This window comes from Euleptes europaea, chromosome 10 (assembly GCF_029931775.1).
Source record: "Euleptes europaea isolate rEulEur1 chromosome 10, rEulEur1.hap1, whole genome shotgun sequence".
NCBI classification, from domain to species: Eukaryota; Metazoa; Chordata; class Lepidosauria; order Squamata; family Sphaerodactylidae; genus Euleptes; species Euleptes europaea.
The window spans coordinates 44,778,851-44,806,797 of record NC_079321.1 but is presented as its reverse complement, the minus strand read 5'-3'; the positions used below and the strand labels follow the sequence as shown (position 1 = coordinate 44,806,797).

The 27,947-nt window shown below is 41.7% G+C and overlaps 1 protein-coding gene across 6 annotated transcripts in view; it reads right to left on the bottom strand.

Moving 5' to 3' along the window:
• Positions 1-27,947, bottom strand: part of ADGRB3 (adhesion G protein-coupled receptor B3) — a 576,088-nt gene that overhangs the window by 380,470 nt on the left and 167,671 nt on the right. For 3 of the 6 annotated variants that reach the window (XM_056856072.1, XM_056856071.1, XM_056856073.1), the window contains exon 3: positions 8,018-8,128. The exons of 2 other annotated variants lie outside the window; for them this stretch is intronic. In XM_056856072.1, the coding sequence (XP_056712050.1) occupies positions 8,018-8,128 (111 nt within the window). Of the gene's footprint in view, positions 1-8,017; positions 8,129-27,947 lie in introns of those variants that run through there. One more of the 6 variants, XM_056856076.1, reaches the window with a different exon arrangement.

Below are 27,947 nucleotides of genomic sequence, written 5' to 3'. Positions count from 1 at the left end.
AAGGTATGAGTACATGTCCTTGTGTTAGTCTTTGCATAAACCTGAATGCCTTAATATTACTGCCTGCTTTCTGTTAACTATACACAAAAGAACTTGCTGTGGTGCAATCTAGATTCCTGTTCTTAATAAGGATTTTTATAGTAGTTTGCTTTAATATCTTACATGGCAGACACTTGCTTTTGCCTTTGTAAATGTCATTTAAAGGAAAGGCCAAATGGGTACCAAAAGTCAAAGCTGTGCTCAATTTGTACCTCATTATGTAAAATAGCTCTATATACTGAATGCAAATGATCATTTATCCCACAAAGACCAAGTGACAGTATGCTGACATTAAAATTCAAGTATTCAGTAGTAATATATTACTGTCCCTGAACCTTACACTGTCAGGGGTGGGGTTTGCTATTTTATTATTTGATTGAAGATATATAATAAGATCTTAGTGATTTTTCAAAGAATTGGTTATTGCAACTACTGATGCATAGTTTGGCCATATGCAAAGGAGGACAAAGTTGTAAATTCAGCAGAATAATGCTATACCTTCAACTATTAAAAGTACAGGAGCCCTGCCCTCCTTTGCATGTGATGAATAAACATACTGATTTTTTCTAGCAATTTGTATATAATTCTTAAACTGAAAATGAGTAAATGTGGTTATCTATATTTTTTCATATTAACAGGATTATACACTGGCTGGACCACTACCACAATAAGTTGATTTAAAGGAACAGTAGATGGTTTAAGGACTAATTTGCCACTTTCTTTCCCTACTTCCTCATCTCACCCAGAGAAAGCTGTGTTTTGCTACAGTGATTCCTGGGAGCAATAATGTGCACAAAGAGCTTCTTTGGCTACAAAGGATTTCCCCATTCTCTTCACTTACATACAGAGCACTACTGGCGGGAGAGGAAGGTCTTTGGAGCCTGTGTGACCCCTGCACCGGTGTTAGTGCCACTTGTGCCAGCTAAACTGGCATTAAAGCTGGAGCAGGGCCACCACATGGCAGCGTTTCCCCAGCGCAAAGGCTTGCGCTGGTGCCAAAGGGGCTGTTCCTGGGGCGAGGCTGACTTTAGTCAGCTCCCTGAGCCCTTTTGCCCCGGGAACACCCCTATTTGCCAGCGCAAACTTGCACCAGCAAAACGGGAGGCATAGCCCCATGAAACTGCATGGAGCAGTTTCACAGGGTTTTGAAATAATCACATTTTTGTGCCAGCAATCCACTCAGGAGGCGGCATGGCTGCGCCATCCCTGGATGCCCGCAACAACCCCCTCTTAGGATTGCACTGATAGGAACTCTATGTATACACAGCAGTGGGCAGGGAACTCAGGATTGAAGGACATGGTGTATTCACTGGAGGATATGATTCTTAAATCATACGTGGACCTATTCAGATGTATCGATCCCGAAGGAGGCAGACATTATTTTTAAAAGAAGGAAGGGGGTAAGATTATATATAATCAAACACACATTGAATTTTATCAGAACATTTCATATGACACCTGGAAAGTTTACCTGGCTCCATTGCCCAGCTCAGATACTTACCCAGGTGAAAATGTAGTGGAGGGACATGTTTATTCCCCTTCCCACAGGAAAGAGAGGGAGATCGTATCTTTACATGGGGTGGTTGTGTCATGGATGATATTATAATTATGCTGGAGCATAAAGGGAAGCAACTCTGCATCTTTCACGCCAAGATGGACACAGCACAGGTAAAGTTCTCATCAGGACCACACAATCACTTTGGAATGTGTTACCGTCAGTTTGGAACATGTTACTATTCATCATTATCATTTCAACACAGTGATGTTAAGGATTTGTATGAAATTCTTCCCCTCTAAATTTCTCCCCACACTTTGTGGTTCTAAGTTACATTGTCCGTGAAGTGGTATTGATCTGTTGTCAGTTTGCCATATTGCAGGTTTTTATTCTGGACTTTTGTTCAAATTGCTGCATATAAAACAGTTACTGCAGTTTTCCGGTCTTTTTTTTTTTAAATAAAATTTTATTAATTTTTTAAAATACAAAATTCCGGTCATTTTTTTCTTACAGGTTACCTTACAGGTATGCATTGATAAAAATCACAAAGTCAAAAAAAGGAAAGGAATATTAATATAATTATCCAAGTGTATCAATATTTCCTTTCGGGAAGAGGTACCTGTTGCCCAAAACCGGTTTAAAACTTCAGTCCAAATTGGTCATTTATCTTCAAAGTGTCATGATTTTCTGTTGGTTTGGGTACAACAGACTACCATGGGCACTCTTCTGGAAATAAATACTTTATTGTGTAAAAAGCTTCTGCAGCTGCAACACAAAAATGTCTTCCTAATGAAAAAGTTGTGCTGTGAGAATTTACATTACACATCAATTTCTTTTTGAACAAGATTCCTATGTAACTTCTTAAAGACATAGATGTACACAGCCCAGACCAATGCATGTTAACTCAAAAGTGATCCCCACTGAGTTCAGTTAGGCTTTCTCCCAAGCAAGTGTTTTATAGGCCTGCTGCAGAATTCAATTCAAAAAAACCTTTACCTTATGAGATTAACTCTCCCCCTTGTCCCATCAGAATTAAGGTCCATTAAGAATTTTGTTTTCTGTATATCAAGTGCATTTTACAAGTGTGTACAGAGATGGCTGGTGCGGTTTTACAACATACAGAAAATTTAGAATTATATTCTATCTCAGTTATGCCAGGACAAATTCCATGACTTTGGTGGGATTATGCCCAAGTAAACTAGCAGTACGACAGCAACTAATCCTAAAAACACTTCCCTGGGAGTAAAACCTACTAAGTAGACTTCAGAAGGATTATGAGTAGACCTGCTTAGGACTGCATGGTTAATGTACAAAAGTGATTGACATGTTCAAGACTCAGCAGTACCTGGAGATTTTTGCAGGCAACACAAGAAAAGTTAGTATCTAAGTCAAAACTGTGCTTGAGGTAGGATGTTACTTTTCTTTTACACATTAGTATGCTTTATTTAATTATGGGAATTTTTTTAGCCTAGTTACTTGCCACTGCTATTCAAAATGAATCAGGCTACAAATAAATATAACACTCCTTTTTTAAAAATGTAGTCAAAACAAGATTTATTGACTAAAGTCGCTCACAAACCTATGTAACACTTACCTGCATTATGACTCTATAATCCATATCACTTAAAGAGACAATAATGTCAGGCATAAATGATGGCCACAGAAAAATAAGTAAACATGCTGCAGGCATGTGTTGTCTTAGGGCTAATAAACATAACACCCTGCTTACAGTAAACTGTGGGATTGTTTTGACACATGGAGACAAGATCATCTGTTCTTTTTGCCGTATACCTCAGTTGTGGTTTAGTGATGAGCCAAGGACATGTTTTACTTACCATCCAGCTAATCATCTACCAGAAGGGAAGCAAGACACATGGAGATGTAGGAAGACGACTGTTTAGGAAAGCAGTGAACATAAATCTTTCTCTCTCTCTGCATGAGTAAAAGGACTGTCCCGTCACCTCCTGAGCACCTGCTTCAGCAAGGGTTTCCTCCCTCATTTCAATGGAGGGTGCATGTGCACAATAATGCTTGCATAGAACTGCCACTCGTGTTTCCATTGAAGTGAAGGGTACAACCTGCATGAGAGGATTTGGGGTGCATGATGCTCTGGGCTGAGGTGCTTAACTTCACTGGCATAATTCAGCCATAAATGGGAATATAAGTGCAGCATATAATTGCTTGTTTAAAATGTTTGGATATGTACACATTACCTTCTCTCTCTCTCTCTCTCTCTCTCTCACACACACACACACACAAACACACACACACACACATTTCTGGAATTTCTAGAGGGAGTGAGGTCAGTGGTACTAGTGCAGATTCAGTATTCTAAACAATTTTGAACATTTCTCATAAATAATCATTTGACATGAAACACAAGCAGGGTTTTTTCCCTTAGAATCTTTATTAATTTTTCATTACATAAAAGAAAATAACCCAGAAATAATTTCAAGTCACAGAAACAAATGGATATAATTTCCTCAAAACTCTGTTTATTAATCTTACTAATTTTCTAGTGTACAGGTAAATCTATGATGCATGTTAGAAGATCCTAATGATTCTACTGAAGGAGATAACAGCATTAATTTTATCACAAGAAAAGAAAGCTGCACAGTGAACCACATACGCAGTGATCAGCACGAAAAAAAAATGAGAAAAGAGAGATGGATGTTAGTAACTATGTTGAAAAACAAAGCACAATATTTCATAAAATGAAAAATCCTACAATATGCAAGCTATTAATTACTTCCTCAGTATTAGGAAGGTGTGCTCTGTCTGAAAAAAGCAGATTAAAGCCCTGATTTCAAATCAGGATTGGGGATTTAAATAATCACTTCCTCATCCTTTCCCCCCCCCCATAACCACTGTGTTTGCAATAAATTTAAAATGCAGTTTTCTAAGAACTTAAGTAAATGTATTGCACTAAGAACTGCTAGGGGTACGTATAAGAGAACTGCATATAAGAGAACAGCTACAGCAGACTATGCCACATTTTTATAATAATTCCTTGGAGCTAAGAAGCAGATTAAAAGCATATGGGTCACAAGAAGCTGATAGCACAAACATCCTTGAATTGTCTGAGAAGCAAGGTCCTGCAGTGGCAGAAAAGAGATAAATTTTATGTATTATTTACAACCGCCATTGGGGCATAGATCCAGCCAAAGTTATATACAACTTGATTTCAGTAAAGAGATTTAAACACATATTTACCTCTCCCTTTGAAATCAATGGATCCTACAAGTGCTTAACTTTGGATCCGTTGTACTTACACCTTACAGCTTTGATAACTGGTCTGAAAACTCTTATGCCAGGATTCTGAGTCCCTCTTTGGGTATGCATCTTTAGAGTCTGAGAGTTTCAAAAGTGATTTGTTCCTAAAGGTAGTCCTATGGCACAGGCTCACAAGGTTCAATCTGAGCATGAGTTTATGCCCCCTTCATGTGTATGCCCTAGAGCAGGGGTCCCCAATGTGATGCCCATGGGTGCCTGCCAAGTGTTTCTAGAAAGCAGGCAGGGTCAGGTGGTGTTTTTGCTCAGCAGGGGTTCTGATGGCTACTGGAAATCTGATTGGCTATGTAGATTAAAAGGCATCCTATTAAACAGAGGTTTAATGATGCCAACTTCTGCAGTCCCCCACCCCATACTCTTGTGGGTTGCCAGCACTTGGCTGGCAAATGTCCCCAAATGCCCAAATATCAAGAGTTTTGTGCTGAATTTTTCTGTGATGTTTTGTGTGAGCTTATTATATGTGTATAGCAATGTGCTATGTCCACAGTTAGAACAGTCAACACTACATGAAACCATAGCACAGTTCCTAACAGCAGTCTACAAGCGCTGCGCTTGCAATATTCAAGTGTTCTTTAATTGTTTAATATCTGTAGTGTATGCAATAAGAAGCTCCAGGATACATAGAATGACATTATATGTGCCATAAACAGACAGTGAGTTCAGACACTGGGCTATTCAAGTTATTACCTGATAACCTGAATGTGTAATCATGTATCATCAATTGTCCCAGAATGTTGTGCATCAGATAATATGGCTTCTTATGTAATCTGGTAGTTGTGTAGCAATGTGCTTCAAGAACAGAGGGGGTATGGCTATCACATGAACTAAATCATATTCACTATTGCTTAAATCTTTCTGAGGGCTCACCCTTTGCCTAGAATATAGTGCAAGGGACTGTGCTAAGATGTTGGGTCTTGCCAGTGTGACAACATCGTGCCGTTTGATACAGGTTCTACTTCTTGACTTCATTTTTCACTGAACTTACTCCGCAGTTCTTTCACTTACTTCAAGGAATACTATGGAACAACTAGTTGAAGGACAGAGGCCTTAACTAGCATCAAGCCTGTGTAATTGTGCTGATTTACACCTAAATAATGTCATTTCGACTGAATAAATAGAACAGGGCTAGAATCCTTAACTGAAAAATAATTTTAGAGTGTAAACCAAGATAGTAGGTGGGGGTGCATCTTCCCATCTGCAATACAAAGCAGTGAAAATGAACACATTTTTCTGCATTTGTGGTACAAATGGAAGCTGCACTGACTACCTCAGATCCAAATCCACAAAGCATCTCTGAATACAGGCTGTGATTGCAGTGTAAATATCTCCATGGCTGGATCAGGATGGTTAAATGTAGATTTTGTTGGGCTCTATTTAAAAAATGCCAAAAAAAGGCAACCTGGGCCTTATCAAAGTTCAGGAGTGACATTTTTTAATCTTTCTTTAGTATGTTATCCCTGACCAATTGAATTTAGCCAAAAGAAAAAGAAAGAAAGAAAGAAAGAAAGAAAGAAAGAAAGAAAGAAAGAAAGAAAGAAAACAGGCATTAGAGAACAGCTTATATTGATCTCTAATCCTGCAAACAATTAGCTTTACAAAAGTAGGATTTCTTCGTTCCAGCAGCAGCAAAAATAGGGTGGGGGGAGTGGAGTGATGTTGCATGATGTGACCTTAGGGAGGGGCTGTGACTCAGTGGTAGAGCATCAGCTTGGCATGCAGAAGGTTCCAGGTTCAATCCCTGGAATCTCCAGTTAAAGGGACCAGGCAAGGCAAGTAGTTGATGTGAAAGACCTCTTCCTGAGACTCTGGAGAGCTGCTGTCAGTCTGAGTAGGCAATACCAACTTTGATGGACCAAGGGTCTGATTCAGTATAAGGCAGCTTCATGTGTTCATGATGTGACTGTCATTTGTACCTGGAAGTTACATCATGATGCTCTAGGAATTCTCAGGTCTCTATGGTAAAAACAAACAAACACAGAGATTTGAGGAATTCCTAGAGTATCATGACATCATTACCAGGTACAGCCAGAAGTGGCATTGCTTCCCACCCCAACCCCCCACATTTACTCCCATTTGAGCAAAGAGTGTAGATAGTATCCAGGAGCTGGGGCCTGGAGATTGTCCACCATGGTGGGCTATCTGATAAGGCTATACAAAAGGGATGTGTGGAGGAAGGGGTAGAGAATGCTGGGCTATCCCACCAATCCAACAAAGAGGAATACCAGCAAGTTCCGCTGTCAAAGCCACCAGTCCTTGAAGACAAAGCCTTTGCTAGATAGCAAAGGGTATGGGGATGAGTTAAGGTATCACTCAGGATAACAGATTTAATCCTGGACTTCCCGTTTCGCTTTGTTCTATTCATATACCAAAAATCTAAAGTGTTTCCTTGGCTTCTATTATGAAATCAGTTAATTGGTTAGATCCCATGATCCGTCAGAGGAAAGTGCTGATTGCTGGCGATCTTCACAGCATTCTCCTCCCCACAGTAACCATTTTTAATCCATTTTTTATCCAAGCAAAATTTAGGCTTATGGGACCCATATGGGTCAGGAGGCTGTAGCCACATGGGTCTGGAGGCTGCAGTGGGGAGGGGGAAGAGGTCAAAACTGTTCCCTCCTGCCACTGATGGAAGAGGAAGAAAGGGGCGGTTTTGCTCCCTTCCCCCTTACAGATGCAGCCTCCCATCTTAACCACACAGGTCCTGCTACTCCAGAAATAAACTTTCCCAAGATTGGAAACTGGCTGCTGAGGGGGGAGGGGCCAGCTGGGAAGTCTGGCAATCTTTCTGTGGTCCAATGGAGGGCCTTGCACTGGATCCAACCCTATGTTTAGTAACATATGCTAAATTTAATATCCTTCTAAACTGGGATGTGTGGTTTTGTGTAGTTTTACATATTTACGTTAAATATTGTTCATATTAAAGAAAATATACTTTTATATATTAAAGAACCTCAGATTCATTTAGTATTCACAAATGACAATGCCTGTTTTTATACAATCTCTCTAATTCACCGCTACTTTATTTATGGACTTTAACTGGTGGTAAAAAAAAATAAAAAAAAATAAGAAGAAATGGCTTTAAAAAGTATCAGCTTAGAAAACTGACAAATATGCAGCAAAAGATTATGGAGACATGCAGTGGCTTTGCTAAAATTAAACACAGTAAGTAGAAAAATGTAACTAATGTATTACCAGTTTGTGCCATAAATTTAGCAGCATCAGCTTGTTCCTGAGGGACCCTTTTCTCATGAACAGATCGAGGTCGCTGACTTTTAATTGTATGATCTCCCATCATTCCAAATTCTAAAGACAGAATAAAGGTTTATGAAAGCTTGTGTGCAGACATTTCTCAAAGATTACATACTATCTCATGCAAGATTTTTGTCAAAAAAAAACATCTGAAAATGGTACTGGTAAAATTTCAGACCAAGGGAACAGCAATACATCAACTTGTTTTGCTAGGCTAGTTTTATAAAATTATGCTTAAATCTATGTGGAGAGGTTTAAACTGGAAGCTTTTTAAAAAATATTTAAAAATAATCAACATTTCAGTGACGTGTATACTTAAAATCAGCTGTGGGACAAAATCCGTTATTTATGCTGGAGACATGGTACTCAGAATATTTTAAAAACCAGTGCAAACCACACCAGAAAACTACCACCGCAGAGGTAAGTGACAGAAGCTAGTGTTTCCTGAGGAAATCAATACTTTTCTTTCTCATCATTCAGACCGATGGACTGGCAAGGAGGCTTTCATGAGAACAGTGCCAATGTCACATGATGAAGTGGCCCATAAAATGCTTAATGATAAGCTGGATGCAACAGCAGCTACGTCTGTTACTGGCTTCGCCTCAGAAAACTCGCGGATACAAAGAGCATTGAAGGCTCAGGGCTTTTCCCTGCTGTTGATTCTGAAGCTGAACTGCCTTTTGATTTTAATAGGCAACAACTAGGTCCGCAGGGCCTGGAAGACTGGGATGTTCCGCCAGGCCTATGGTTGAGGGCAGCAATGGCTTATGTTGTGGCTAGCCTCCCTTCTCTCCCCCCCCCCCACCCTTTTAGCTTGTTTTCATCTTATTGGTTAGGATGGGTGGTGGGGCTGATTGCTCCCCAGGCTCTCTGTGGCTTAGTGCTTCAGTGGTATGACAATGAGTTTCAATGGTGACAATGAGTATAACCAGACTTTAATGGCTCTTTTAAATAACTGTGTTTTTAATGTAAGGTCCTCTCAATAGTATATCTTTCTGTAAATATTCATTTAACGCCCTGATTCTAGAATTATGAATTTATTTAATTTACTTGATTTATACTTTGCCTTTGTTCCCAATGGGAACCTAAAGTTCTCCTGTCATCTCTTTTATGCTCACAGCAACACTGTAAGGTAGGCTAGGCAGAAAATGTGTGATTGGCCCAAGGTCACCCAGTAAGCTTCCATGGAAGAGGGGGGATTTGAACCAGGGTCTCTCAGATCCAGCCCAACACTCTAACCACCATACCATACTTGCTCTCAATTAAGTATTCAGCCTCTAATTTTGCACCCTAAAGAGATTTTCTTAAAAAAAAAAAAATTTTAATTAATAAAATATATGTGAGTGTGTATATATGGATACATTCTACAGGAATATTTATAAAGCATAATAAAATTATTTAAAGTCAAATATTCAGTCCTTCCTGAACACACCTAGTATCTATCTATCTATCTATCTATCTATCTATCTATCTATCTATCTATCTATCTATCTATCTATCTATCTCCTCTCTAGGAGTTTGTAAAACAGCTATGCAGAAGTACTGCCCCACCAAGCAAATGCTGCCCACCAGACTGTACTTGACTGCTGCACTTTGTTTGTCGTTCCAGGCAAGCAGTAAAAGCAGGAGGTATATAGAGACCCCTGTGGTTGGTGGTTGGCGTGGTGGTTCAGAAATTGTGCACAGGGTGAATAGTAAGAACAGTTTTTATCTAGTGGAAAGTTGTTGGGTGGCAGGAGCTGCTTCATTTTTGAACACCATCTTCTTGACACTTGGCACTGGTATCTCAGGATGCCTGCTCATTTTCAAAATGGAAAACTTCAACGGTGAGTTTGCTTTGCTATAGGAAGGGGTTCCAGAGGCATTGAGGGAAAGTGTGTATTTTTAGATCACAACCACTGAAGAAAGTAAGTTTACAAAGAACGCTTAGGTCTTAGATAACTCTGTAACCTGAGTGAATGATGAAATGATGAATCTGAGTGAATGATGAAACAAACTACAATGGAGGTTCATTTCTTTTTCTTTGTTTTCTCAAAAAAAGGGGGGGAGAGAACAAGCCAAAAACTAACCCAAACTCATTCACATACGCATCAAAGGACTACAGATATTTCCCTGTCATAGCACAATAGCCAGGAGTGATGATCTTTTGCTACCTACCAATGCAATACTATTGAAACAGACTGTTAAAACATATAAACCATTTGCAACAAGACATGAGATATACTGATGTATTTGTGAACTGATCTGAAATGTTAATTCATCCTCCTCCTGCTGAGTTGATTTGAACTTGATTTGCATGCACTTGAGGATGCTCAAGGTAAACTCCTGGGCATCAGAATAAGGTTTGAACATACATGTAGTGTCTATTTTGTAACACAGGTGTCTATGACAGAGAAGGTACATAGCCCCATTAAGTTTCCTCCTTGGTTTATGCATCTGAAATCGTTTTTCAAAATGTAGAACAGAATCAGTGAAGCCCAGCTTGCTTACCAGACCTCTCAGTTTAAGAATATACCCTTGCAGCCTAATCCTTCAGTTTTTAGAGTCTGTGGGAAGAGTGCAACCATCCATCTATCACAAATGAACTAGCCCACTAATTGCTCTCTGTGCACCCTCCTATGGACTTAATTGACTACAATGGGTCTTAGAAGGCCAGGAGAAGCTGAACAGAACTCAGCTTAAAGGGAGTGGCTTTGAAAGACTGCAGACATATCTCAGTCAAAAATATATGCAGGTAAATCAATGGAACGTAGAACTGTAGGTGCAATTCCAGCTAAAGTGCCTGAAGGGTTATGCCTGGAAGTAAGAAAAACCAAATGGCTCTGTTCCACTACCAGGGACATGGCATAGCTGTAACAGCCCATTGTAAGTCATTGTTTTCATTGCTGAACATACCTTGACTCTGTAGGATTTGGGCTACCTACTTGTAGTTCTAAAGATGCTTGTTTGGAAGTATGCTATTCAACCTAAATCTCCCCAATCTAGCAAGGGAAAGGTTCACGTAGAATCAGTGCACAACCTATATACAGTAGGTCCAGATAAGCATTTGGATGTGTATCCACATCTCCATGCAATAAATATTCAGGTTCCACTGAACTGGCCAGTTGTATCTTTAGACAGCAATGCGGGCATCTTCCCAGTGCTACTCATAGTTATGTCGAACAGCCAGATTAAAGTCCAGCAGCACCTTGGAGACCAACAAGATTTTTGGAGAATGAGCTTTTGAGAGTCAAAACTCCCTTCATCAAATAACAACAAGGAATGGAGATACCCCTGAGCCCTTATATCCCAGTCAGAAGGTAGAAGGGGTATTTGAAACACACCCCAGGGCTGAATAGTGATATAGGCTTCTTATCTCACTACAAATACTAATTTCTGTCCCCAATAATTTCTTCCCTTCTCTAATCAAGCGGATGACATTTTGCATTGTAGCTTTGCATCCTGATTCCCTCCTTTGCAGCACCCCTCTCAGCTTCTGACTGGGATACAAGGGCTCAGGGATTTCCATTCCTACTTGTATCTGACGAAGGGAGTTTTGGCCTTCAAAAGCTTATACCTCCCCCCCCCAAAAAAAAAGATCTTAAAGGTGCTACTGGATGCAAATCTAGCGGTTCTGCTACAGAACAACATGGCTACCCTCTGAAACTATCTTCACTGTTAAGTGTATTTTGGGCAAATAAGTGGAGCTGGATCAAAGCCAAAGAGTTTTCCAAAAGAGTTGGGAAAATGGGGAATACCCTATCGTGTAGCACAAGGATGCTGCTGCTAATTAAAGAAGGAATCCCTGTTGAGCATGTGGATGTTTGAATTTGGTTCTATGAACTGTGGACCAACCATCTTATTTTGGCGTCTCATAATTCTTTTGGTTTATTTTCTAAATTTCACTCAGCTAATGTTGTAGTCTATCGCAATGTTTTTACATATCATCTCCCTTTTTAGTACAATGCCCTTTGCCTTTGCAAATCCCTTTCATTATAGTACGTCATACCTCAGACAGTTTTTGTTGCCTTGGACATTTTTTGCTTCCAGGTTTTCCAGTTCTGTAATTGTAGTCCTGATGCATGGTTTATTGAAGCCTCCTTTAATAAGCCTCCAATGTCTGATTCAATTGTCCGATAGAATAGCTTTTAATATTTTGTAATTTGCCTCGAGTCTCAGTGAGAAGGGCAGGTTATAAATGAAACTGTTGTTGTGCTGCTGTCCTGTGATACCCTTAACCAGGGTGATATAAAAAAGTCATTACTAGATTCTAGCCAAATTTACTATTAACTCCTTGATAGGATTCTAACAGCAACATATACTTGGAAAATTCCCAGTGCAATCTGTCTGAAGAAATCTGTGGACAATCAGTACAAAGAGTTATACTATGCTATCAGTGCTGACTCCACTAAGTACTTTTGCTTCTATAGATAGAAGTCTATTTCCAGATTTAGGAAGCCTGACATTTCTTCCTACATTATTACTTCCTCCATATTTTCAAATGCAATCATGTCACACAATCGAAAACAGCATGATGCATTCATGTTATTTGCACTTACTTAATGTTGTTGTCTAAATTTTTTCATAGGTGTTTTTTTTTAGTCACACCCACATCTGGCTGGTATAATTTTGTTTTCATCACTAGATGGCAGGATGTGCCTGAACTTAAACTGCACACATCTGCAGTAAAAAAAGAAGAAGCATCTAGCTACTTAAGCTTTCCTTTTCCTCCTGCCAAATTATGTTCCAGCAAATCAAATCCAATAAGAAAGGGAAAAATCAGGGGGGAAATACTATCCTGAGAAGAGCAACAACATCCAAAGATTAGATGACCTAATAAAATAAATGACAAAAAAGCAGGCAATTCTGAATGTCTCTACAATTTGGGCAGTGTTTTGGTAAATTATCTGGACTGGCAGGACGAAAGTGTCAAAGCACATCACTGTTCACTCCTACTTTTGAGTACATCCACTTAGAAGCATACAAAGAGCTCTCTGGTTATATTTCCTCTCATGTCAGCCTTTATGGAAACTTCCTAACTAAGATTACAGACAGCTGAAACAACCACCAAATCCCATTGTCGGTTTCTTCATTGAATACAGCTGATGGAGACAGAATGGTAAAGCACAGTGGCTAAAACACTGTTGGATTCTGACAGACCTCAAGAATAATGCTATCAAGATCTGGGATGATCTCGTGTGCTAAGATTATGAGCTACAAGGCAGAAAGATAGTGGCTCAAATCACAGCATGGCTTCCCTATCCACATATGAGGATAATAACAGTGGTCCGGCTTGCAAACAGTTTTAATAATATCAAATGTGTAATATATTATGTTTGTTGCTGTTATTATTACTTCAGTGAGAAAGTATTCCTTTTAATACATAGGTCAGCAGGATTTATGCATGTATACCTGAGACAAATGTTGGAAATAGGGCGGCCACTCCTGCTCTGTACCCCCGTTTCCCTCCACTGCTCAAAAGGGTGGGGGGGATGGGGCGTCAATTTGGCATCATGCTGATGCTGTGACATCACTTCCAGCAAGTATCCTACATAATTGTGCCGATGTGATGATGTCACTTTGACTTTGCACCAGACGTGGTGTCATTGCATCAATGGGATGCTAACCCCCACAGTCTCCCACTTGGCGCAAGCACTGGGCTGGCAAACCTAGTTGGAAGTTTATTTTCTGAGGTTACGTGGTAAATGGGATGTTCATTTTGTTTGAACGCATCATCAGGATTTAAATGAATTTTTGCCATTCCCACTTTAATATTTCCAACAACACTATAATTAATTTTATTGTACTTTTTGAAAAGCATCACATGGAATCAAGCTTGAAGGCGCTTCAACAGTCTCAATCAACAGTGAGTAAAGATTAAGATCTTTGGCCCCCAACAGACCAGCAATGGGCAGTATAATCCCGAACCAGTCCCAGTTAATAATAAGTAGGGGATGGTACATTACCAGAAAAGTAGATACAGAATGACCATTCTCGGTAGGAAACCTGTTGTAGTGGAAGCAACACAAAGTACTGGATGCAGAGATGATGTAGCTCACTGGTTAAGAGAAACTATATAGTGAAGACTCCTGCTTAAAGTCTTAGCTCAATCAGGAACTAGCTTTGTGATCTATAAGCAAGCTATACAGCTTTATCTCTCCTTCACAATAAAGGGATAGACATGACTGACATTTAATGATCTTGTTGGACTTTTCAGTGGAAACTGATATAGTGTTGGTGACATAACTGCTACTTTCATTGGCATTCTTGAGTGCTTCTGCCTATTTGTGATCACAGACAGCTGCCTATTCCCATCAATTTGCCCGTAATGTCACAAAAATTCATACTGTATCGTCTCCCAATCCATGCATATATGAAGTCATTAGGCACAATCATTAGAAGGTATAGCTGCACATGCCACCAATATGTTGCTGACCACTATATTGCTCCTTTCAGGTCTCGGTCCCTGCATAGTGACTGGCCATGGGTGTGTGTGTGTGTGTGGGGAATATAAGGCCTAGTTGTCTGAAATTGAATCCTACAAGACAGAAGTAAAAATGGTCGGCAAGTGGTGCCAAATCATTCCAAACATTCTTCTTCATAGGATTGTTGTAAAGTTCAATGGAATAACTCTATTAAGATAACTAGGGTTGCCAGCTCTGGGTTGGGAAATACCTGGAGATTTTTGGGGCAAAGCCTGAGAAGGGCAGGGAATGGGGAGGGGAGGGGAGGGACTTCAATGCTATAAAGCCCAATTTTCTCCAGGTAAACTGACATCGGCTGGAGATCAGTTGTAATAGCAGGAGATCTCCAGCTAGTACCTGGAGGTTGGCAACTCTAAAGATAACCTCATTGCAGCATACTGCAATATTTCTTAGGAGAAGAATGAAATAAAGTGTAATGAATAATTTGAAAGTTAAGGCAAATCTATTCCTTGTACTTTTACATTGCTGCACGGCATTTCCAAAATACATTATTTCTGGTGGTTAGATTTAGCAATATTTTTCAAATTCTGTATGACTATTTTCCGGTCAGAGATTGTTCAAATTATATTTTTAATTTGACATTTACCTGCTTTAGTAAGATCTGGCCAGTGTTAAACATCTTTACATCCCATTTACATTTATCAGAGTGTTAAACACTTGCTTAGCTCTGTCCTGAAACCAATGAGAGTGCAAAATGCATAGTTTTAACTAGTTCGTGTACTTTAGGGCTGTCGGTTCGGTTCCATCCAAACTGGAAAACCGCCGAATTTCCCCTGGTTCGGCGGTTTGCGGTTCAGATGGAGCCGAACAAAAAAAAAAAAGGCGGGAAAATGCGATCCCAAACTACGCAAGTTCGGGGGGACCGCGGAAAAAATTTGGCAGGTTCGGCATCCCCCTAACATGCCTTTTCCCGCCTTAAAAGGGCTGCTGCGGAGCGGGAGCGCGGGATGCTGCTGGCCGAGTTCAGGAGGTGATGGCAGCACTTCTCGGCGTGGAGGGAGTGGGAGGTGTCAGGGCGGGGCCGGGCTCTGTCCTCCGAGCGCCCCCTCCTCCGCACATGGGATGGGTTCGGCCGGGAGGCTGGCAAAAGGTGAGCGCGATTCAAAGGCGAACGAGCTGTCACGCCGAGGGAGCGAGCCGGCACCAGGCAGGCATGCGGAGCAAGCGGAGCAGGCAGGCAGGCTGCGGCAGGCCAGCTGGATGGCTTCGGGAGGCCGCCGAGGCAGCTCTGAGTCCGCCCGCCCAGTCGCCGCCCCCCCCATGTGGGCTGCGCAATGCCTTCAGCATTGCCACTGCCCCCGCCGCCTGCCCGCCCCGTCCAGCCCCCGCCCCCCCATGCTGGCCGCACAATGCCTTCAGCATTGCCGCCGCCCCCGCCGCCCGCCCACCCACTGCCCAGCGGCTTCTGCTCGGGGCTGGCGAAGGGCATGGCTCTCACCTCCACCGTGGTGGCCGCCCTGCCCCCCTTCGCCACCCAGCACCAGGAGGCCGCTCGCAAGTTCTTCCCACCGACGGCCCTGCCCGCTAGCTTCAACAAGGCCGATGGCGCTGAGGATGAGGACGGCAAGGGCTTCCTGGCCAAGGATGCTGTGCTGCTCGCCTTCTCCGCCACCAAGGCCGTACAGGTGTCTCTGCGTGAGTGGCCAACCAAATTTGTTCGGGAATGCCGAATTTCCCACTGAATTTGGCATTCCCGAACAGGGGGGGTTCGGAATTCAGCCGAACTGGACCCAAATCGGGCCCGGTTCGGCCGAATCCAAACCGGACCAAATTTTCTTTTTTTTCAACAGCCCTAGTGTACTTTTAATTGCGTACTTCCAAACACAGGCACTGGGGGATTTATGTTGGTTATGGGGAGCTGCACATCAGCACTAGCCTTGGACTCTGGTGCAGCCTCACTGGCAGCGTTTTCCCGGTGCAGAGACTCGCGCCAACATCAAAGGAGGTGTTCCCGTGGGGGAGCTGATGTTAGTCAGCTCCCAAAGCCCTTTCAGCTCAGGGACACCCCTTTTGGCAGGCAGGAATAGCTCCATGGAAAACCACAGGGTTTTCTTGGAAGGGGCATTTCCGGCTTGCTGTGTCTGAGGTACCTTTCTCCATTAGGATTGCGCTCTAAATGTATGCAGATTTGACTGCAAGATTGAGTTTGGGAGGAGATCAGACTGTAAGTATGAAAATATGTTTTATAATAAAACTTAAATATGGTCTATTGTAACAGCTATATATTGTAAACTAACAATTGCCAAAAAAGTAAATTACTTAGCAGAAGAGTAAAACATATGGAGAGTCTGAAGGAGAATTAAAATCTTATGATGCTGTGTCCACAATTTTAATTTTAAAAGGAGTATTAAGAGGAATAGTGCATTAAATTCAAATGCTAAAATGGGTAATATAATTCGCAATTAATTTTTCAAAGTAAAAATGTATGTTAATGGGATCTGAGTCACCAGGAATGTGCATCTCAGAACATCTTCTGGGAACATAATATACCAGCACTAGGCTATATTTGTGTGTCATCCTTAGTAGAATTACACCCTTCCAAGCCCATTGGCTTCAATGGACCAAGAAAAGGGTAACTCTGCTTTGGATAGCACTGCTAGAATAATTATGTTTTCTTAATTTAAGGAACTTCTGGGGATTTTTGTGATAAATGTAAATTTGCTTTAGGATTATGTGGAAATATACTCTAGGAAATATAGGAATAAATGAAAGTAAGTTTGCCTTGTTTCTTGACAACTATAGAGTGGTAGACATAGTCACCAAGCAGTTAAATTAGTTTTCTGACTGTTGCTGGGAGATTGTGCTTCCTATTTCATTGTTTGCTTTATATGCTTCTGAATTGTGTGTGCATGCAAAATGTTGCCCGTTTGAATTTCATGTCCTGATGCTTCTAGTGCTACAATTACTGAGAATGGCTTGGATCTCACAGAACATTTCTGCTGAGGGACAGATTTTCCATCAGTGGAGCAGACTTTCCTTGCCTTCCTTCTGCTGCAGCCCAAAATGACTCTTGTAATAACGCCCAGGAATATCATGAAGAGGAGCTGGAGGTAGGATTACCAGACTGTCCACCATGGCAATCTGATATGCCCAGCTCCAGGCCCCTGCCACCTCTCTTCAGTCCAGCATGCCAAAAATGAAGGGGGGGGGTTGAAAGCAACATTGCAATGTAACTTCCATTTGTACACAGAAGTGGCATCATGACATTCTAGGAATTCCCCAAATCTCTATGGTAAAAACTATAGAGATTGGTGAATTCCTAGAGCATGGTGATGTCACGTCAGAGTACAATTGGAAGTAACATCACAATGACACCATACTCCTGACAGTGTCCAACTTATTCCACTGAACTCTGTGAAGAATTTGGGGTATCTGGCAGGATGCCTTGCTTACTTTGGACAATCAGGTGATGAAACAGTGATGAAACAGGCTTTTTTCAATCTCCACCAGGCTTGTCAGTTGTCCCCCTACTTGTCAAGGTCTGATCTTGCCACAGTGATTCATATGACAGTCACCTCCACACTAGATTGCTGCAATTCACTCTATGCAGGGCTGCCCCTGAAGGTGCTTTGGAAACTTCCAGTTGTTCAGAATGCAGCTGCCAAGCTGTTGATGAACTCACCATGACTTGCACACATCCAGCCCATTTTGTGGCAACTGCACTGGCTTCTAATTGGTTTACTAGATCAAATTCAAGGTGCTGGTATTAACATTTAAATCCCTAAATGGTCTGGAACTGTCATACCTAAAGGACTACCTTTCCTGTTATTTGGTTTTGCCTATGTGGGCTTCTGGTGATGCCTGATGCTCAATTCACCCATTTGAGTGTGACAAGGCTGAGGGTATTTTCCATTGGGGCCCTGACATGGTGGAATGCTTTGTCTGAGAAGACTCGTGACTTGTATGATGGAACTATCCCATCAGGCATTCCCCTAATGTAATTTTGGTGGACTCTGCCATCAACATGGTTGATTTTTTAATGCCAACAGTGTTAGTTTGCTGTGTGTTTATATATATATATAGTTTTATTATTGTTACTGTACTGCTCTCTTGTTAGCTGCCCCAAGCCCCATTCTGGGGGAGGGGCAGGATAAAATCTAATGCAATAAATAAATAATAAAATAATGTTGCTTACCACCACCACCCATTTTTTGCCTGCTGGAATGAAGACTCTAGCAGACAACCCTAATTGGAGGTTTGCAGAAGGCAGGAATCGACAAGAATCACCCCCTTTTCATTTGCAGAAATCCTCCATGGGATCCAAACTGCTATCAGCAATGTGCTAGGCACTATTCAGGCTGCTGTATGGATATGGTCCTCGCCTGTAGGGCTACAGCTGGTCCACTAGTGAATTGGCTTTAGTTGGTATTGCTGTACATAAGGCTACAGTATAATCTGGGTAAACAAGGAAAGGGTATCTTCTGAATCAGGCCAATAAAGGCCAGTGTAGGGTATGCTGGACATCTGTGAACATATGTACCAACCTTTAAAAACCACTGGGACGGATTTGGATCAGGGCTGTGACATACCTAATATCTAACTATTCCACTGTGGCATGCAATTTACAAAGTTCAAACACAGAATAATCAGCATGGATAGAATGTAGGCTGAGTAAGCTCTATGCTGACAGATTTCTTTCTTGTTATCACCCTTTTACTCCTAGGTGCTTTAATTTGGCCCAATAATAAGTTTGCTTTCTCTTATAACTCAGGTGATATGAAAAGTTTTAAATAAAATATAATGAATAAAGCAGCTGCTATATTTTATATTCCGTTATTGGCCTTGTGTCACTTTTTGCAAAGTTATTTCTTCACTGGTGATGACTAAATAGTTAATGCATTCATATCTATTTCATGTGTCAACTTGTCAGATGTGCTATGGACTACAGTTTCCTTAAAATATTGGCTTCTTGTTCCATTATTTAGACCATAAAGATACTTCAGATAGACAGTGGTTAAGCACATGCCATAACTGTTTTTTATATTATAGGACGGGTGGATGCAAATAAACATATGTAATAATGAAAATAAAATTTGCTTTCATATTACATATTATGTGTTTGTTTCCCCCCTAGAGTTGTCAAAAAGAGCTCTGAAAGGAGCCAGTTGTTAGTCATTGGAGGAAATATTCCCACATCAGTAATTTATTTTTGGATCTACTATCACAGAATTCAAAGGGAATAAAGCTCTTCAAATAAAGAGTGATAATGTTGATGTTGGGATAGACACTCAGTTCAGATAAATTAGGCACCAAAGTCCAAGGCAAAGCTAGCATAGAAGCAGATGGTAAGTACTGACACAGAGCCAAAGTCCAACATTTAGCAACCACAAGTTCAAGCAATGTTTCAAATTTCCTTTGATTTCCCGCCCCCCTCCAGTTCTGAACCAGCATCAGTGTCAGTGGGGCAGAATTGACACCTGATCTTTTGAGCTCTTGGAGAGTGAAGAATACTTAGGAGCCGAACCTCAGGAGACTGATCTTGCACAAAGGCAGGAATCAGTGGAAGGGTTTAAATAGACACCAAGTTGTTCATAGAATTTGGAGGGATTAAAACTAAAATAATCTTTTTTTCTTTTTCTTTTTCTTTTTGCAAACTCATACTCTAGGGCTCCAAAGAGCAGTCTGATATGGAATAGCACCAACATGTTCTGATATAGCAGACCACCAACATCCTGAGTATTCATAAGTTTGTGAAGTGTTTCTTTGAAGAACTTTAAGCAATTAGGGCACAAGTCCAATTCCCTTCAGGACTTTCTCCCACTGTGGGGACTTTCTCCCACAGTGATGACACTTTTTAGAAGATGTCCACTAGGCTATGTGCGTATGGGGAGCTAAAAATGGGAACAAAACTTACTGTCTGTGTCAGAAGAATTTGGTAAGACAGAAACTTCTCATCTAGGGCTCTGATGACATTCTTAAGGAATGACTGTCCTCTTTTATCTACTCTTTCTCCTCATCTATGATGCTGTTTTACTGCACTATTTCGAAGTGCTATTCCTGCTCTCATCTGCAGTTTGCTAAGAATCAGTAGTTTCAGTTTATGAAATCCATTATGTGCTTCAGGTCAGTGATTAAAAATTAACTGCTCAATTTCTACTTCTGACTGGTGCTTACAATGAGGTCCCTTTTTCCAGTCACCTCAAGGGCACTGAAGTCCATGAAGGAAAGAAGATGATCTATCCACTAATCTGGGGGAAGAAGGGGGAAAAACCTGGGACATAACATTGAATCCAGGTGAAAAGGAATTCCATAATTTGCAGTGCAGTGACTGGCAAACATATCTAAGGAATTGAGAATAAATCATCAACATTGTGCTTCTACTGTATACAGTAGAATCTATCAAACTGCACGAAAAAATATAACATATGCATTCTCTGATAATTAGTTGGTGGACAAGAACATTTCATAGTTCATCTTTACTTCATAAACAGTATAGTCGGAGTTTGTCCCAGTTATTCAGAAGCTGTCATTGCCCCAGACATATTGGATTCCATCCCCACAGTAGCTGACCAGTGGCAGCATGGGGTGACTTGAAGGGAGGTGGATGCCTACCTCAGCCATGGACTGACCAGTTCCCAGTTACTTGTGATAAGAGAAGTTCTTGGTAGAAGGCAGGACCCAGGAGGGGGCACGGGGCTTGCCAGGCTGCCTTTAAATATAGCAAGGAGTAGGCCAATGAGGACAAATTGAAGCAACTCTACACTGGCTGTAAGAGAGCGAGCAAGCTGGAGGAAAAGGAGTACAGTACTACTGAATCCCTTCCTCTCCAGATTCTGAGGTCACTGGAGGCACCAAGCGAAGATAGCAGAATGTAGGCCTACAAAGTGATGGGACCCCAACCCTTCAGCACGTTTTTAATGCTCTCCATGTAAAAATGCTGAATGGAAAAAAAGAATCACATCAAAGACATTTGCATGCGGTGTTACTGTTCCACTTACATGGAATTACTAATGTAGAGGGACTTTAAACACTGTAATCTCTCACCTGCAGTCTAAAGTAATATAGTACATTTACCAACACCTGTTGTTTGATATTCTTTCACCTGAAGATGGCAGCAATTGATCTTCAGACCTTCTCCATCCACAACACCTTATCTATCAGCAGAAAGCGCTAGATGCCAGAACATACAGATTTTCCTCCTATTCTCCTTTCCTAGCAGTTCTTTTCAATCCACAGAAAGATGACTTCTGGAGTTGCAAGACACACACTGACAAAAACCAATGGAGGTGGTGGGGTGCAGTAAGGAGAAGGAAAGGATGGAAGTGTTTCTCCGCCCTCTTACAACTACAGAACTGAACTTGCAGAAGAAGAGAAGAGAGAATCTTCCTCCCCCGCCCCATTTCCCAAGCTGTATGGCCTTTGGTCCATGTAGGTCATGCAAGTCCAGTAATAATCTTTCCAGGAATTGAAACTGAGCACTGTCAGGAGGGAATGTGGGGAAAATCCATGGGTCTTCTGCTGATGGTTGGTGGGAACCCAATTTATATCTTTAGTTCTTAGAATTCTCTAAACTACTTGACATGGAGAAAACTTCCTCCACCGCCTTTTTTGTTTCACTGGGATTACATTTTTAGATTATTCAGAACCTTTCTATTAGTGTTCATGCAGAAATAGTACTCAAGTGACATAAGTATGGCATTAAAATTTCAGTCCAAAGCCATGACAGCTAATTAACAGCTAATTTTAAATCATCTCAGGAACTGTGTAGACAATGGAAAACATTTAAAAATGGAGAAAGTAGAGGGCCTGCTACTGTTTTTATACCAGCTAGATGCACCCCTCTGCTGCCAGGATAAAGCCCGTGGGGCTTGGCCCCATGTAGAAGAGAAGGTAGGGAGAATAAGCATACTTTTATTCCTAAGTGATACTCATCAGTTGTTGCCTAGCAACTATAAAACTCTGTTTCTTAATTCCTTCAGTACATGCTCCAGGTTCTTCTGATATACACAACTAGGAGTTTAGCAGGATAATTATTATTTGGATTTAAATGTTCCCTTCCATTCATGGATGGTGTTTTGTAAACATGAAAGGAGTGGAGCCATCTCTGTACTCACAGGACTTCTATGAATAGAAGACTTCTTCTGCAAACAGAAAAGAACCTTTCAATCAAATGCAATAGCAGCAAACTTTTTTTGGTTAGGTTATTTGGTGAAGATGAGTGGTATGGCAGATGACAGGTCTTGTTGGGCCTTAATCTAGGATAGGATCCCCAACCTGATACCCGTGGTGCCTGGTTACACCTAACCAGGCACCTATCAAGCATTTTTAGAAAGTAGGTAGGGCTCTTGCCCATTAGGATTGGCCACTGATTGGCCAGTGGAGACCTGGCTGGCTGTGAAGATTAAAATGAAGTTGTTTTAGTAAGAGCTGACACAACAAAGTCACTTTTATTGTCTTTCTCACTCTATTCCAGCATATCCTAAAAATTACGCCTTTTCTCCCCTGCATTTAAACTGTCTCTCTTTGGGTGTGTGTGTGGCTTTGCCTCTGACAACAGCCATTTTGTGGCTGGCTGCACCTCCCATGGCAGCCATTTTGTGGTTGTGCACACCACCCTGTCAAAATTCCAAAGATGCCCATAGGGTCAAAAAGGTTGGGGACCCCTGCTCTAGGATGTGTTATTCAATGTAAAGCTCTGTTACTGCTTTCATAGTAGCATGGGGAAGGAAATTACTTAACCAAAATCTACTGGAAAAATTCACATTGAGTATAGCACTGGAACTTAATAACAGTAAAGGAGCAAAATCAGAGCGTTACAACTCGCATTCGCTTTCATCATTAAGAGAACATCCAAAACAGAAGCAGAATCCTATAAGGCTATGATGTATATATATCCTATAATGTATATATTATTTCATGAAATAATATATGCATTCAAAGTGAGAACATTCAAAACCTTTGAACTTCCAAGTTAACATCTAGTAACACCCCAATTCTTAATGTTATTTGAAACCACCATTCCTTGATTTTGCAAATTTTGCTCATCGGCTGTATTAAAAACTACCGTGGACCTTATTATTTCAGATAGGTTTTTGGGTACACCCCCCAAATACCCCTTCATGGTCCCAGCCCCAAGAACTGTGAGGCTGTCCTCGACAAGTGCCACGGCATTTTTGGCCCTGTCCCCGGCCTGGTGGAACTCCCCTCCTAGTGACATCAGGGCCCTATGGGACCTGAAAGAATTCTGTAGGGTCTGTAAGACAGAGTTATTCCACCAGGTCTACAACCGAGGGCAGCCGCAAGTTGTTATCTTTGCTGGCCTCCCTACCTCCACTATGTGGGGGCTCTGTCAGGCTCTCAGTGGTTTTATACTAATTAAGCACCATCTTGTTTTATTTATTAATATTGTTATATGATTTTAATGGTTTTAATGGTGAGGTTTTATGGTTTTGTTGTATTTCTTGTATTGATTTGTTGTTACCCACCCTGAGCCAGGCCTTGGCTGGGGATTGAGGGCGGGATATGTCCAAATAAAAAAATAACTTGATACATGAGTGGTTTAAATTAAGAAGGTTAATTCATCTAAAATTTCCTTGTCACATACTTTTATTTACTGAGGAAAATGTGTCAATATCTTCTGTATAGTTACTATTGATTTACAAAGCCCTTGATTTCACATGAATGCCACATGGCTTCATGCCTAGTGAATGCTGATCAGCTTAGATCTATTGGCGCTGGTATTTGTCAGCAGTAATTTCTTACCAGAACAGAGACCAACAGCTGATAGTGCTTACACAAAATGGAGAAGAATCTATCTACTGCTGTTTAAAATTGCTAGATTAAATAAAGAGACTGTTGAATGATACCATATACCTCTTTTGGATTATCTAGTTGGGAAAAACCAAACGTTTTCACACATTATATTCAGATACAATAATATTAGTTCCACCATGGGATCCTTTTCTGCAAACCAGCTGATGCTATTTTGGCATCAGGTGCATATGGGATTACAAAGGGGAATCCACACATCAATTGATACTGTGCCACAGGAATAATTCATGTTCTAGATTGTTTCCACCTACACAGGCGGGTGGTTCTAGGCTGTGTTCACCAGCATCTGTGGAAGTATGACCACCCAACCTGTTTTAACTAATGTGAACCAATTTGTACTACCACTTCATGCACTTTATCACTGTTTCTCCATTCCAACACTTGGAATCCAATTTCCAGGTAACAATATGTGGATTCCCCCCCCCCCACCACCACCAATAAGTCTGCATCCTAACTGCAACTAACTCTAGCTAGAAGTTCCATGCTGTCTCTCTTATATTTAAATTTTCCCCTTGATAAACAAATAGGATCAACCCTGAATTTGGGGCGCTTATTTAATAGCGTGACCTTGAGCACCATGACCCAAGACATGTGACAGCGCATATAATCCCAAGGGAATGTTAGAACAGTAACACAAAGACAATCCACATCAGAGAAACTATGCCACTCTTCCATTAACAATAGGATAAATGCAATAAACTGGTTCTTGCAAAAACCAGGAGTATAATGCGGAAAGAACAGGAGATTGCAGATTATTACCAACATCTGGAACCACTGATATAAGTGCATATATGATTGATGACAACAACTGATTGTTGCAGAACCATCCTAAATCAATTGAGTGGTAGATTGAAGTGCTCCCTGTTTGCAGCATGCAAAAATTTTTGCTGGGAGTGTGACAGACGCAAAGCCAAAAATAGTGTTTACTTCCTAGACACAAGTAATTTTCAGTCTACTGAGTAGAAAACTGCTGTTGGATTTGGTTAGGTTGAGTAATGGGGTCACAGGCACAGCTCTTCCTAGGGAGAACAGTCTATTTGCTGTTTATATTTAGCTGAGTTTCTAAAAGTACCTCAGGAAATGCAATAGTTTTATACAAGAAACATCCAAAGGAAGTCTGAAGGTTTGATGCTGGTATTTATTAGACACTGTTATAATCACACTATTGGAATGCCTGCTGCCTTCTTTCTTTGAGTTTTCTATTTATCCTTTTCAGCATTATGATTCCTTCCTGGTCACTTCTGCCATCTCCTGGGTGTTCGGTGGCCATTTTCTCTGTGCTGCCCCCTTACTTAAATGTACTGGATGTGCTAAAGCTGTCATGTGCTAAATTCTTTGAAATATGGGGGAAAGAGAGGTGGGACTGAAAGGTGAAAGGCCCTAGGCACTGAGGGCAGCAAGTCTCTCTTCTACCCAAACCATACAAATTCAAGCCACAAATCTTACATGCTCTACCTTTCCCCCCCTGATACCTTCATCCTAAATTTTTGTATTGATACAGTGACATGTCATGCTGACACATTATTTCTTCCCTGCTGGTGTAATTAAACTGTCTAATGACATAGCCTGTTGCCCGTGAAGGGTCACGCCACAATGAATCCGTCTCTAATATGTCACGTCTATGGCTTTTCTTCTAGAATCATGTCTTGTAGCTTGCTGCCAGGGCAGCTGTACAAATAAGCCTCAACTATAGCACTTGCATTCTGATGCAGCGAGTATTCAGAGTGGATGATAAGAAGGCCTCTCGCAGAGTTCTTCTTTTGCCTTTTTGACATTGTTAGTTCCATGAAGAACGCAGTGATTCTAGGGGTGGCAGCTGATAGTTTATTGCAGTCAGCTCAGATCTATCACTAATTTGCCCAAACTGGGCAGCTGCAAAGGAGGCAGCAGAGGAGAAAGGCAAGGAGGGGGAGAAGGCGAGTGGCTCTCACTTTAGCTGGCACACCCTTTCTCTTCAGAGGCTGTATCTTGTCCTCAAGCACCTGCCAGGAGGCAGACAAAGCATAAAGGAGCTTAGTGGCAATTTCCGTTTCAACCTAGCTCAACAGGCAGCAGGAGGACGGTAACAGCAGCTGGGTGGGGCACCAACAAGAAGGAACACATGAGGCAAGGGCTGCTTTCTAGGGTTGCCAGGTCCCTCTTTGCCACCAGTGGAAGGTTTTTGGGGGTGGAGCCTGAGGAGGGTGGGGGAGGGGGAGGGGAGGGACTTTAATGCCATAGAGTCCAATTGTCAAAGCGGCCATTTTCTCCAGGTGAACTGATCTATCTATATCGGCTGGAGATTAGTTATAATAGCAGGAGATCTACAGCTAGTAATCCACTGTTACAGCATAGGCTTAGTTTTTTTTTTATTAGTACCTGGAGGTTGGCAACTCTACTGCTTTCCCATGCACAAAGAGGCAGCCTGGTGTATGAATGTGGGGCACAGGCACAGGGGTTGGAGAGCAGGCAATGCAGCCCGGGCAACACTGTACTCAATTGGAGCCAAGACCCTTCCCCATCCCTCACCACTGATTCTCAAGCCATGGCTGCATGGCTCCAGACAGGGAAGCAGCAGTTTGTGTGTGTGTGGGGGGGGGGGAGGGAGGCAGGCAGCCAGGCCAGCCAAGAGGGTTTCCTGGAGATGACTGGCTGCCAGGCTGTTGCCTCCTATACCACCGCACTACATGGAGCTCTCAGCCTGGCCCTAAGGAGCAGGGGAGGTGGCCGCACATGCATGGGGTACCATGGCCAGCCAAGGGGTGCTCTTGGGACAGGCGGTGTGGTGGAGGTGTGGTGGTGGGGAACCTCTTTGCTAGAAGTATGGATAGAAGGAGGAGGAAGAGGATTCTGGTGGTGAGAGCGGCAGCACCAGCGCACTACCTTCTTCAGGCTTTGGCCAGCCTTGGCAGCAGTTACAGTACAAGTGAATGCTCCCAGTCTCTATGATGCTTTACCAGAGACCAGTGTTGCTGCCATTTTTCTCCCACTTTTCTCTCACTGATTGGCGGGCAGATCTGAATTTCAGCTGGAGAATGCCCGCCATACCCAGGCAAATGGCAACCCGATAGACAGACAGACAGACAGATGATGGCAGCATGTGAATGAAACAGTGAGTCTCCAACCCCAATAGCTCTGCGTGATATCTGAGAGAGGGGTGATTATTAAAGGGGACTGGGCTACACTGTCTGGTGATGTCTCTGTGAGTGTGAGAGAGGAGCTGGTATGTGAAATGGTCATAGCTCCCGATATATTTTAAAAGAGACAAGGCAGATCGCGGACTGTGACTGCCTGACCTACCTGTAGCCCTGAACCTGTGTGACAGAAGGTGTGGAAGGTGGTGGGGACTCTGAGTGAGTGAGAAAGGTCATCACACCCAGTAATACTGGAATCAATTATAGAATACCAAAATAAAATAAAAATGAAGCTGCTTTTTGTTCTGATGTTATGTAAGCGAGGAAGCACCCACAAGTTTGCTCCCCTTGCCTTTAAAAACCCTAAAACGGCTCATTATACCATTTGACTAATGTAGGCATCTGCTAACACTAGAAAGAAAGGCCTATTTTAGTGGATTTTAAGACCAATCAGTGATTTCGCCATGTTCTCATCTTCAATCTAAAATGCCCTTCATGCAGCATAATCTAGCAATGGATTCTCCA